We start from the raw sequence: 13,950 nt of genomic DNA, 5'->3' as shown, positions 1-13,950 counted from the left end.
GTTGATTCTGTTTGGGGTCCTCTGTATTTCTTGGGACTGAATCTTTGAGTGCCTCTCTAGGTTTGGAAAGTTTACTTGTAGGATCTCATGGAATAGATTATCAATGCCCTTATGAGTCTCTTCACCTTCTGAGATGCCTATTATCCGGATGTTTGGACGTATCTAGTATTTCTCGTATATTAGTCTCAAATTTTTGGACAATTTTCTCAGTCTTTGTGGTGGATTTTTTAGGCTAGCAATTTTCTCTTCTATGTCTGAGATTATATTTTCTGTATGATCTAGTCTGCTTTTAATACTTTCAAGGGAGATTTTGACCTCCTGTATTATAGCTTTCATCTCTAACAGTTCCATCTGATTCTTTTGTAAAGTGTGAAATTCCTCTTTTAGATCTTGCATGAATTTCCTCACCTCCTAGAACTCAACAACTTCTTTCTCCTTCCTCTTCAGCAGTTAATTGTCTCTCTTCTCTTCCATCTCTGTTGGTTTTGCCATTATGAATGTTCTGAATTCTTTATTAGACATTTCCATGAGTTCCCTTGAACTGTGTGTGGGTGAAGACAAGTTATCTTTTTCCCTTGGAGGAGAGGTATTTTCCTGCTTTCCCATATTTCTTGTGGTCCTTTAGCGATTTCTAGTCATCTGGTTGATGGTCAGTTTCTTCCCAAACTTGGAAGTTCAGTCACGTGAGTTTTGTGTGCTGGAGTCCAAATTATCAGTGGGAAGTCTTGATTTCTGTTCCCTCAAAATGGCAGAATCCATGAGGCTGTGTCTTCAAGAAGGCCTCTTCCAGGTTCAGTGTGTCTTAAAGGAGTCTAGCCCATTGAGAGACAGCTCTAAAAGGTGATCTGAATTACCTATCAATGCGGGGAGTAAAAATCTGTAAGTTCATTTGTTTCTATAATTTCAGAACTTAAATTTTTCTAAGAGAAGTAATTTTGTTGCACTAAAAAGACATTAAAGAATTAAAATCACAATTAACAGAATAAATAGTTTCAGAGCTGTATCTAGAAAGAGAGGGAAAGTGAGACATCACCCTTACTGCAGTCCCTTGTCCATTCTCCCCTCGGGGTTTGGGCACGCATGCACGTGTGCACAATGATTTTCAAGCCATCGGGTCCAGGACTCAAACCATGGAGTCAGCCATTTGGGATCCAGCTCCTTGACCTCCACACTACCTGCTGGCCATCAACTTGCTTCTATATTGTATTGCCTCTGTAGGAATTTGCTGATCATATTTGTAACTTCTGCTTAGTTTTTTCCAGAAATTTGTTGACATTTCTTGTTTGGCCTCGTTTTTCTCTAGTGTTTGCTTTGTTATTGTAGGCTTATGTCTTTTTTATTCTTTGTCTCACTGTAGTGAGTTTCTTAATAGAATTTTAGACATATGTGTAGAATTCTTTACATTTAACCAGTACTTCCATGTAGTTAACATACTTGTTTGAACATTCTCTTTTATTTTAATTAAAAAATAATTATTTTTAATTGCCATTGGGCATGTACACTCACCAGGGAGATATTGAGACGGGTAGGAAAGAAAGCATCCATCAGTTGGGCAAGGTCATACCACAGTTCCTTCTCCTTTCCTTCATCTGGTTGGGATTGTGGGCATGCATGCACATGTACCTGGTGTGTTCTTCAGGCCTCCAGGGCAGGTGTTCAAACTGTGGTCAGCCATGTAGGATCCAACTCCCTTAACCACTAGTCTATGAAGCTGGTCCTGTTGGGTTTTAGTGTTGTTTTCAGTTGCCAGAGGGCAAGAGAGAGTGATTTCCCTAATGGAGTGTGGTCACACTACAGTCACTTCTCCATTGCTCCATCTTGTCAGGATTTGTGGCACACACCACACTAACCTGGGGTGTTTTTCAAGCTCCCACGGCTGTGATGCAAACTGTGGTAGGCCATGTAGGATACAGCTTTCTATGTACTGTGCTTAGTACTACATGCCAGTCCTTGTATGAGCATTTCTATAGAAAAATTTCTTTATCTGAGTATACATGTCTTAATTTTTTTTTGTATGTTACCATATTTCCCTCTGAAAGGTTTATAGCCCTCATTCTCTCCAGCAGATCATTCTAATGTCTCTTATAGTTTTTTAGTTTTATTTTAATTAGTGCATACAATGATTTCAGGGGAAATACAATGTTTTTAAGATCACTCTGTAACTTTTTTTTTTTGGAGAGATTTTCACTGTAGGGTGTGTGCGCTCGCCAGACAGACAGACAGAGACATAGAGACAGAAAGAGAGAAATCACCCCCCAGGGGGGGTGGTCACGCCGCAATCCCTTCTCCTCCATTCTCCTCTCGGGATCTTGGGCACGCACGCACACGCGCCCGGCGTGAGTTTTAAGCCACCGGGTCCGGGACACGAACCGCGGTCGACTACGTGGGAGTCCAGCGACATAGCCATTACGCTAACTGCTGGTTCCCGATCACTCTGTAACTTCTTAGCCTCTGTTTTTCTTTGTTTAATTGCCAGAGCATACATGGACTTACCAGAGAGAGATGGAAACAGAGAGAATGAGAAGCACCACCCCCCCGGACATAGTCACACTGTAATCTTTCTCCTTCATTTCTCCAACCTGTTGGGATTTTAGGCATGCACACATATACATACACTTGGCATGTTTTTCAAGCCACTGGTACTGGGATTCAAACCATGATTGGCTGTGTGAAATCCAGCTCCTCAACTGTTAGACTACAGGGCTGGCTCTTCTTTCATTATATTTATCTTAAATTGACATAAACTAAATGCCATGTAGCTGCATCTTTTTCTGCTAACTTAAAAATGATCTTAATTCTTTTGGTTTCTGTTATAGCTTAGGCCCTTTTTGTTTCAGAGTAAAATTTTTTGCCAGTAATAAAAAGCATCTTTATATTTGATGGTTGTGAATAAATTGTGTCAGACCTAGTGGACACTATGGATGTGTACTTGTGGTGAGACATGTTTATTACTTTCTGGGGAAGAAAACAACCAGTCTTACTTCCTACTAGAATTCATGAATATTTCATTTGGAGTTGTGCCCACTGAGTTTATTTCTCCTTCCAATCCTGCCAAAAGAATTATTTTGGTATTTTACACATCAGTTTTTCTAGTTCTAAAGGGTCTTAGAATTTTTTTTTTCCAAATAAAGTAGGGTATTTAAATATGAATTATACCTAGAGTTTTAATGCTTTATTTTTAACAAAATACCCAACAGATTTTTAAAAAGTTTTAAGCACTATGAATTTGTTTCACTCACTGAACAGTTTCATTGGTAATTCCTATTATTATTTTTTTTTTTAAGATTTTTGCCATAGAGTAATGTGTTCCCCAGAGAGAAACAGAGAAAGAGACCATGAGAAATCACTCCTGGGGGAAGGGTGGTAATCATGCTACAATTCCTTCTCTTCCATTCTCCTGGTAATTCGGGTGTGTACTCACATGGGCCTGGTGTGAGTGTCAAGCTGCCAGGTCTCGGACTTGAATCAGGTCTGGGACTCGAACCACAGCCATGTGAGAATCCAGTGCCTTAACCAGCATGCTAACTATTGGCCCTTGTAATTCCTAATACTACTTTCAGCTTTTTATCTTCTGACAGTAAGTTTTATCAGTGGCTTTAAATATATAGAGAGGGGCCAACAGTTGGCATAATGGCTATGTCACTGGACTCCCATGCATGCATGCCCAAGATCCCGAGAGGAGAATGGAGGAGAAGGGATTGCAGTGTGGTCATCCTCCCTGGGGGATGATTTCTCGCTTTCTGTCTCTCTGACTCTGTCTGTCTTTCTGGTGAGCGCACGCACCCTATAGCAAAAACCTCTCAAAAAAATAGCGAGAGAGAGTGTGCCCCTAGTTTCATGATACGATTTAGGGAGAAATGAAAAAATTAGATCTTAACTATACTTTCAAGAAAAGACACCATTGTCTGGCTCTGTGGCATGGTGGTTGAGGGATCCCACGTTGCTAACCCATGTAGTTCAAATCCTAGTCCCGGCAGCTAGAAAAACACACTGGGTGCATGTGAATATATGCCCAAAAATCCCAACAGGGTGGAGAAATGCAGAAGTGATTGCGGTATGACCACACCCCCATTCGAAGATGTGCTCTCTCTCTCTCTCTCTCTCTCTCATGAGCACAAAAACCTTCTGACAAAAAAGACATCATTAATTTTTTTTGTAAAAGAATAATATAATAAGCCAACAAATACTTTCAGGAAATGGTTCTTAAAATATGGATACCAGAACAGTAGTTGCAGCATTACCTTGGAACTTGTTAGAAATGGGTTTTTGTCTCTACCTCAGACCTTCTAAATTAGGAACTAGGGGGCTAAGACTGAGCAGTGTGGTTTTGGGGGTTTTGTTGTCGTTATTCTTTGTGTTTTTTCTTTTTGGCTTGTTTTTGTTATACTGGCCAGAGGGTGTTGAGGGAGATTGTGGGGAAGCACCCATTTGTGGAGTCTAGTCATGCCACACACAGTCCCTTTTCTTGCATTTCTTTATCCTGTTAGGATTCAGGGCACATATGCACATGTGTCTGATGTGTTTTTCTTTTTTCTTTTTTTTTCTTTTTGGAGAGGTTTTTGCTATAGGGCGTGTGCGCTCACCAGACAGAGAGAGACAGGCAGAAAGCGAGAAATCACCCCCCAAAGGGGATGGCCCCGCCGCAATCCCTTCTCCATTTTCCTCTCGAGATCTTGGGCACGCGCACACACACGCGCCCGGTGTGAGTTTAAGCCACTGGGTCCGGGACTCGAACCGTGGTCAACTATGTGGGAGTCCAGCGACATAGCCATTACGTTAACTGCTGGTCCCATGTCTGATGTGTTTTTCAAGCCATCAAGAAGGGGATTCAAATCATGGTTAGCTACATGATATCCAGCTCCCTTAACCACTAGACCATGAGACTGGCTCACAGTGTTTATTTTCGTAAGTTCTCCAGAGCATTCTGATGCACACTTAATGGTAGGAACCATTTCTTTAGGGATTAAGAGCATACATAGTTCTTTAAATCAAACAAACCTGAACTCACATTCTAAATTCTGTAATTTAAAATTCAGCTATTCTGAGCCTTAATTTTCTCAGCTATAAAATTGAAATATTGCTTCCCTTATTTGGGTTGCTGTAAATGTGATTGTTTATAAATTGCCTCATATAAGAGCTTAACTCTTACTAACTAACAAATGATGACAGTTACTATTATTGTTATGTATGTACCATAATTGATACTAAGCCGTATTTACCCTCTATTAGTATTTCTGAAACTGTCTTACAGTACTGATTTTTATCTTAGCACATAAAATAAGGTACTTGATTCACTAGTAGGGGATACTATGTACAGAATGAATGAGCACTTATCAGGGATGGGCATGTGGCCTCTGTATATATTGAATCAAGTTTCAGGTTGGGACAGTATTGAATTGTCTCAAAGCAGGCAGTCTAGTCGGACACTAAGAACTTGAATTTAGCAAGTAAATATGACTAGAACAGAATACCTGATTTAGAGCATTATGAGAAATATACAGTATCAAGTAACCGAAATAAAATACTACAAATATTTTAGGGAAAGTGACTTTTATAGATTTTATCTATTTTTAAGATTTTATGTAATACAGTTTTTTATGATCCCATTAAACCAGTTGTCACTAACCTTTCGTTTGTAACAAAATCCTCAGGGCCCTTTCAGTGATACACATGCTACATCTGCTCACACAGGTCTGCCGAATTGTAACATCCAGGATTGGAGCCTGGATATATGTATTTGGAAAGAGCTCCACAGGTTATTGTGTATAATAAAGACTGAGAACCTCCATGGAGAGCCAAAAAATAAAGCAAATTCTGATTTAAAGCACTCTATAGAGATACAGATATCAAAAATTAAATTATAAACGTCACTTGAGTCTTGTAAGAGTTGGAAAAATGATAATGGTGAACTTGGTGATAAAGGCACTTACCTCAGGTAACAGTGCAACAAAGAGTAAATTTAAATGGTCTCATTTAGTTTATCCTTCCATTGTTTTAGAACTCTGTTGTTATACAGGCTTATCTTTACCAGAATGAAATTAATTATAATTGTTTTAGTTACCTTTTTATTTATTTATTTTTTGCTATAGGGCACATGGAAAAAGAGAAAGAGGGAAAGTGAGAAATCACACCTTCCTGGTGGTGAGGGGCATGACACAATCCATTCTCCTCTTGCGATTTTTGAGCACACGTGCATACACGCCTAGCATGAATTTTCAAGCTGCCAGGTCAGGACTCTAACCATGTAGTCAGCCATGTGGAATCCAGCATTTTAACTTCCATGTCACCTGCTGAGCCAAGTTATAATTTTTTAACTAAGTTGCTTTTCCCATGCTAAGAAAAACATACTTTAATGAGTTATAGTTTTTCTGAATCGCTGTCCTTCACTTTCTTCCCTTTTTTTTTTAAAAAAGAGGTTTTTGCCATAGGGCGCGTGTATTCGCCAGACAGACAGAGACAGACATAGAGACAGAAAGCGAGAAATCCCCCCCACCCCCCCAGGTGGGATGGCTACGCCACAATCCCTTCTCCATTCTCCTCTCGGGATCTTGGGCACACACACACATGCATCTGGCGTGAGTTATAAGCCACCGGGTCTGGGACACGAACCACGGTCGATTACGTGGGAGTCCAGCAGCATAGCCATTGTGCTAACTGCTGGTCCCCACTCTGTTCCCTTATTTACTCCTCCCTTTTCTCTTCTACATGATAGATATGTGTATATGCATGTGGAGAGAGGAGTAACCTCCACAGAATCTGGTGATGCCACAGTCCCCTTCCTTCACTGCTTTTGCCCTTCAGATCTTGGCGCTGGCATATGTGCCTATTTGTTTCAGGTTGACTAGCCCAGGGTGTCAAATGGTGGTCTCTACGTAGGATTTGACTGTTCTTAAACAGCAAGTGCAATACCACTGCACCATGGAACTTGCCTTCTGTTTTCTTGATGTACCTGAAAGAGAAGTAAATAAGATTTTTGGTTTGGTTTGGTTTTAGTTTAGTTACTTCTTTCGTAAGAGGGAGACAGAGAAAGAGATACCTCTGACAGATCTTACCACATCACAGCCCTTTCCCCTTCTAGCAAGTCGAAATCGTTGGTGCACACAAGGTATGGTTAGATTGACCCAGGATCTAAATCTGGGGCTTCCGTGCGCCTTTCATAGTGTGAAGTGGCATCCTGTGGCCTAGTGGTGCCGTAGTTAACTGGAGTGAGGAGTAGAACATAGTTGATACTTTCATTTTATATTTTCTGCTGAGAAGTATTTTAATACAGCTTCTATTTAAGTGGCACCACATGTAGAAGTTTCTTTCTGTATATATCCAGGGATGAATCATGTCTAAACACATCCTCTAGCCTCTCTTTGACCAACTTTAGCTTTAGCAAAGTTTTGGTTGGAAGTTGTTGCTCTCTATATTCATTTAATATCCACTTTTTTTTTTTTTTTTTAAGAGAGATTTTTGCTGTAGAGTACATGTGCTCACTGGAAAAACAGAAAACAAAATATCATCCTTCTGGGGGGTAGTCACACTGCAATCCATTCTTCTTTTGGCATCTTGGGTATGCACACACATGCGCCTGGCATAGTTTTAAGCCTCCGAGTCTGGGACTCAAACTTTGGTTGACTATGTGGGAGTTCAGAGATGGAACCATTATGCCATCTACTGGTCCTAATACACACTTTTTATTGTTGAAATTTTGCTGTGTCTAAGCATAAGCAGAGCCTTTATCATATTATTGGGGTTTTTTTCCAAGCTGCTTTTTGAATTTGTAAATCGAAGAAAAACATGAATCCTGTGTAAATAGCTTTAAGATTCTTTGATTGAAACAGCAACCAAATACAGCATAGCATCTGGATTTCATGAATTGTGTTTCCTACTTTCCAGTTTGTAACTTCTAAGTATGCTCTTATATCATTAACACAGAAGGTCTCTGCCTGACCTTAGGATCTTTTTTTTTCTTGTAGAAACTCGTGGTGGAGAATGTTGATGTACTAACGCAAATGAGGACCAGCTTTGACAAACCAGACCAGATGGCTGCACTCTTTAAACGATTGTCATGTGGGTAACTCATAGTCTTTATAAACATTAAGATCTTGACACTCAGTATTTAGCTTTTGCTCAAAATTTGTCACGTAAACACAAATAGTTATGAAGAGTACTCTTTAGCTTATAAAGAGAACTAGACACTTTTCAGTCAAAATGTCTTAAGTATATGGCTTGCCTTTTTATTAACTTGTTTATATACTCTTCATTCCATATATCAAATATTTCATGAATGTTATCAGTAACAACTAGTTCTTTAACCCATTATATTTAATACAGTATGGGCTGGCAGGTGGTGTGGTGGTTGAGGGCACTGGACTCCCACGTGGCCAACTATAGTTCCAATCCCAGACCTGGCAGCTTGCTTTCTCACTTTTACTCTTTCTCATTCTGTCCCTCTCTGGTCAAACTAAAATAAATAAATTTTTAAAAGTAAAATCTTTAAAAAATTTAATATGGTAAATTTACATTAATTTAGACAAAAGGAGGATTAACCTCTGAGCCTGTAACTTTCTTAAAGTCAACTTTACTAAGGTTTGACTTTCATACTGTAAAATTCACACCTTTAAGTGAACAGTGTAATAGATCTTGACAGATGTATACATTCACGTAGCTATCGCCGCAGTCAAAATATCAGATAGTTTCTGTCACCTCCTAAAGTTGCATCCTGCCTCTTTCTAGTCTCATACCCCGAGCCTCAAAACCAGGCAACCACTGACCACTATAGAGTAAATACATATTTGCCATCTTACTGTTTTTGAGATTCACCTATCTGTGTTGTTAATTGAGTCATTAATTTGTTCCTTTTTGTTGCTGACTTATACTTCATTATGTGAAAATTTGAGCCTTCAACTTAAAAAAAAAAAGATTTTATTTTTAATGTCTATTTGACATTGATTCTTCGTGGGAGGTACATTATAAAATAGCAGTGCATCTGAAGTATATATTACAGTGTGTTCGGCCAGAAAGCTATTTTAGATAAATGTCAATTTTATCCTTTCGGGTTTTGTACTTGAGCTCTTTTTTTTTTTTTTTAAATGTCATAGGGTATGCACCTGTGCATGAGAGAGAGCACTACCCCCACCAGTGGAACCTGATTACACTAAAATCCTTTTCCTCCAATTCTGTATCCCAGCAAGATCCTGAGCATGCATGTATATACCCAGCATATTTTTCAGGCTGCTGAGGCCGGCACTCAATCCCTGGATAGCCCTATCGGATTTGACTTCCTTTGTGTACTCCTTAACTGCTAATGGCTTCTGTACTTGAACTACTTTGTTATTTTTTCTAGAATTATTTAATTTAATTTTATTAATTTATATTTTTAAAGAATTATTTTACTTAACTTTTTTATTTTAACTTAATGAGATAGAAAGAATTAAAAAGCAAGTTGCCAGGTCCAAGACTCGAACCATAGTCATCTATGTGGGATTCCAGCATGCCCACTATGATGCCACCTACTGGCACCATTATTATTATTTTAAAAATATGACCAGAGAGAGAGAGAAAGAAAGTGAGAAAGCAAGCCACCAGGTCCAAGACCCAAACCATGGTCGACCATGTTGGAGTCAACCACTGTTACCTGCTGGCCCCTGTACTTCAGATTTTTGCCACAGGGCATGTGTGTTTGCCTGAGAGAGAGAGAGAAAGTGAGAAATCACTGCTCCCCCCACCCCCGCCCCAGGGGGATGGACACCCTGCAGTCCCTTCTTCATTCTCCTCTTGGGATTTTGGGCATGCATGCACACAGACCCAGTGTAATTTTTAGGCTACCAGGTCCAGGGTTTGAACCATAGTTGGCTGGGTGGGTGTCCTGTGCCTTAACTGCCATGTCACTGGATGGCCCAATTTAAAATTATTTTAAATACAGGACAACTGGTGGAGTGGTGGCTAAGGCAGCTGAGTCTTTTTTTTGGGGGGGGGAGGGCAGAGGTTTTTGCTATAGGGCGTGTGTGCTAGCCAGAAAGACAGACAGAAAGCAAGAAATCATCCCACAGAGGAGATGACCATGCTGCAAACCCTTCTCCTCCATTCTCCTCTTGGGATCTTGGGCACGCATGCACATGAGCCCAGCCATTATACCAACTGCTGGTCCTGGCAGCTGAATCTTACATGGCTGACTTCAACTGTTTGAGTTTCAGGCTTTGCAGCTTGAAAAAAAAAACATGCCAGGTGTGTTGAGTCTGGTCCCAAAACCCCAAGAGGAGAAGGGAGAAGGGATTGTGACTGGCCATCCCCTCTGGGGTTGATTTTCACACATTTTTTCCTTGTTGCCTAACCCCCAGCTCTCTCCAGCAAGCCCACACACACTTTAGCAAACAAACAAAATAAATAAAAATAATTTTAAAGGCATTCTTACTAATTTAGAAGTCCTCCCAACACTTTAAAAAAAAAAAAGTGAAATTCCAAATAAAATATCTGGATTTTAAGCAAACCAGAGTCTATTTTCCCAAATAAAAAATAAAATTCAGAAAAAAATTAGTCATGTGTGTTTTATATATTTCCCCTATGTTATTTTTATTTTAAATAATTAGGAGAATTACTATATTCTGTTACCTTATTCTGTTTTTAAAAATAAAAATGTACCTAGTAAGAATGATTATATAATTAAGATACACTAAATATTTCCTTATTGAACAGATAATGGTTGCAAAGACTATAATAGCAAGGCAGTGAGGGAGTTTCTGGGTGATGACAGTGTTCACCACAGTGGTTATGGTGGTATCACAGATCTACAAATGTTAAAACTAGCAGTTTTATATGCCAGAAGGTAGAGAAAAAAGCTCAGGCTTATTATAGATGCTTTTAAAAATGAAATGAAAAATGAAAATATGAACTAGGAAGCATTATGGGAAGGAGGAATGTGAATAAGTAGGAAATTACTTTTTAAAAAAATAATTTTTTTTTTTCTTAATTTGCTAGAGGGCTCACGTGAGAGAGAGAGAGAGAGCGTGCACAAGCGAGTGCATATAAGCTGCCAGGTCTGGGACTTGAACCACTGTCAGCACTGTGGAAGTCCAGTGCATTAACTGCCACACCACTTGCTGGTTCCTGAAATTACTTTTTAAATTTTTATCTGATCATTTGTTTGCTTGCTCATTGTTTTACTGTCAACTTGTATTTTCCAGTCTTTTTAGTTTGTTCTTGCTACTTTTTTTCCCCCATGTTTCTTCCTCATATTTTAAATACACATTTGATCATCTTTCTAGCTTTTTGAAATTGTTCAGTAGTGATTGCCCATTTGCAAAATCTGGTGCTCTTCTGAAACTCACTCTGCTTCATTTTTCTATAGTGTTCAACTTTTTTGTTCTCCTTTGACATTTCATTCTCGTTTGGCAGTACTTTTATTTCTACTTTTTCTTAGTCCTTTTTGATTGATCATCTTTTACAGATTATTACTTTGTGATATTATACTCTTCCATTTTTGTTCTTACAACCCTGTTAGGAATACTTTATCCAATCTTACTTATCAGTGAGTCTTAAATGTGCATCCTCAGCCTTAACTCTTGCATGCAGCTCCACATGTTTAATACAAAGAGCTAGTTCGTCCAGGGCTTCTCACAATATGGCTCATGGACCAGCAGCAGCAGCAGCAAATAACAGTACCATCTAGGAGCTTAAAAATTATTGGGCCCCCACAGCAGACCTACTGTATCAGAAACTCTGGGGCTGTGGCCCAGCAACCTGTGTTTCAGCAAGTCCTCCAGGTGATTCTGACTCACACTGAAGTTTGAAAAACATTGCATTAGACATTTTCTAATACAGATTGACTGACATATACCTCAGAGTTTCTCTGTAACGGGAAGTATCTTCTGACTTCATGAGTGGTACAAGTAGATGGGGACAAAAAACAAAAAGCCTGATATTCTTGCTTAAATTGTTTTTTTTTAAAAAATGTTGGCAAAGGGTGCAAGTGCTAAGCATGCATGAGAGAGAACATTCTCCAATGAGATGTGGTCATGCTGTAGTCCGTTTTTCTTCCATTTTTCCATCTCGTTGGAATTTTGGTCAGACATATATGCACACACTCAGCATCTTTTTCTGGCTGCAAGATTTGGAAGTCAAACTGGTTGGCCCTGTGGATTCTAACTCACTATGAACAGCACTTACTGCTGTGTTATAGGAGCAACCCATAACCACTTTTTTTTACCTCTCCCATCATCCATCTGGTAATATACACTGGAAATGTTTGGTATTCTCTGAGTCTTCCTTTCTTCAAATTTCACATGTAGTTGTTCTAACTTAGGGATCAGAGTTTGCAAATTTGTGGGTCACATTCAGTTCAAAGACATACTTTGACGCTATGCTACATTAAATTAAGAAAGAATTTGGGGGGTCCAGCAGATGGCATGGTGGTTGGGGCACTGAACTTCTACTTGGCTGCATGGTTTGAGTCCCAGACCAGTCAAATAAAAATAAAAAGATGGGGACTAGCAGTTAGCTTAATGGCTGTGTTGCTGAACTCCCATGTAGTCGACCGCGGTTTGAGTCCTGGACCTAATGGCTTAAACTCACACCATTGGGTCCAGGCGTGTGTGCTTGCGTGCCCAAGATCCTGAGAGGAGAATGGAGGAGAAGGGATTGTGGTGTGGCCATTCCCCCTGGGGGGTGATTTCTCGCTTTCTGTCTCTCTGTCTCTCTCTGTCTTTATGGCGAGCACACACACCCTATAGTAAAAACCTCCCCCCACAAAAAAAATTAAAAGGAAGAAATGATAAATAAAATGACATAAGCAGTTCTTTTAAAAAAAAAAAAAAGGGAACCAGCAGTTAGCGTAATGGCTATGTCGCTGGACTCCCATGTAGTCGACCGCAGTTCGTGTCCTGGACCCGGTGGCTTAAAACTCACGCCGGGCGTGTGTGCGTGCGTGCCCAGGATCCTGAGAGGAAAATGGAGGAGAAGGGATTGCGGCATGACCATCCACCCTGGGGGGTGATTTCTCGCTTTCTGTCTCTATGTCTCTCTCTCTCTCTCTGGCTGGCTAGTGCACACACCCTATAGCGAAAACCTCTCCAAAAAAAAGAATTTGGGGGAGGTATCTTTTATTTTAGATCTTTGCCATAAGGCACACATGCTCACTGGAGAGACTTATAGAGAGGGAAAGTGAGAAATCACTCCCAATGGAGATGGCCACATCATAGTCCCTTGTCCTCCATTCTCCTCTCAGGATTCTTAGCATGCACACACACGTGCTTGGAATGATTTTTAAGCCATCAGAACCAGGACTTGAACCATATTTGGCTGTGTGGGAATCCAGTGCCTTAATCATCACACCTCCTGCTGGCCCCTCAAAATATTTTTGTACTATAAAGTTTCTTAGAACTTTTAATGTGTTGTTGTTATACATATTCAAAAAGAGAGTGTAGGGTGTAGTTTTTTGCAAACTCATTTGATTAAATTCTGGATAACATCCCTTAGAAAATGTATAATATTCCATTTCTACTTACTGTTTTCTGTTCTTCACTTAATTCTGTCATTCCTTTTTCTAGATTAGTTATTGTTTTATTTTCTGGGCTGAAATTCTTTTCTCTTTTTTCCTCTTCCTTATAGATGACATTTTCTCAAAGAAATTTTTATTTTTATCCTTAATTCTTACCCTTTCTGGGTAGTAACAGTTTTTTAAGTCTCATCTTAAGTCACCTTTTCATTGACCATCTGCTAGTCTTCTGAGTACGAAGTACTTGACTGAATTCTACAGATAGATAAAAAGATTAATAAGACTGGTTCCTGCTCATGTGGAATTTATAACATTCTTGTGCCTTACATCAGTTTGTTAACATTGCAGTTTTAATTTTCATCGTGTTAGTTTATTATGCCTGTTTGTGTGGTTTAATAAAAGATGCTTTATGATGATCGTTAAACAAGCTACATAGGCAGAAAATCAAAACAAATCACTTCACTCCATTCCTG

The 13,950-nt window shown here is 39.5% G+C and overlaps 1 protein-coding gene across 1 annotated transcript in view; it reads left to right on the top strand.

Moving 5' to 3' along the window:
- Nucleotides 1-13,950, top strand: part of NCKAP1 (NCK associated protein 1) — a gene marked incomplete at its 5' end in the record, with an annotated part of 112,364 nt that overhangs the window by 87,126 nt on the left and 11,288 nt on the right. Inside the window, 1 exon segment of the mRNA XM_014586051.1 lies at nucleotides 7,962-8,055. Within this exon segment, the coding sequence (XP_014441537.1) occupies nucleotides 7,962-8,055 (94 nt within the window).

The sequence above is a fragment of the Tupaia chinensis genome, unplaced genomic scaffold (genome assembly GCF_000334495.1).
Source record: "Tupaia chinensis unplaced genomic scaffold, TupChi_1.0 Scaffold000111_1, whole genome shotgun sequence".
Lineage (NCBI taxonomy): Eukaryota > Metazoa > Chordata > Mammalia > Scandentia > Tupaiidae > Tupaia > Tupaia belangeri.
Note: the sequence above shows the minus strand (reverse complement) of the source record. Positions and strands in the feature narration are given on the sequence as shown.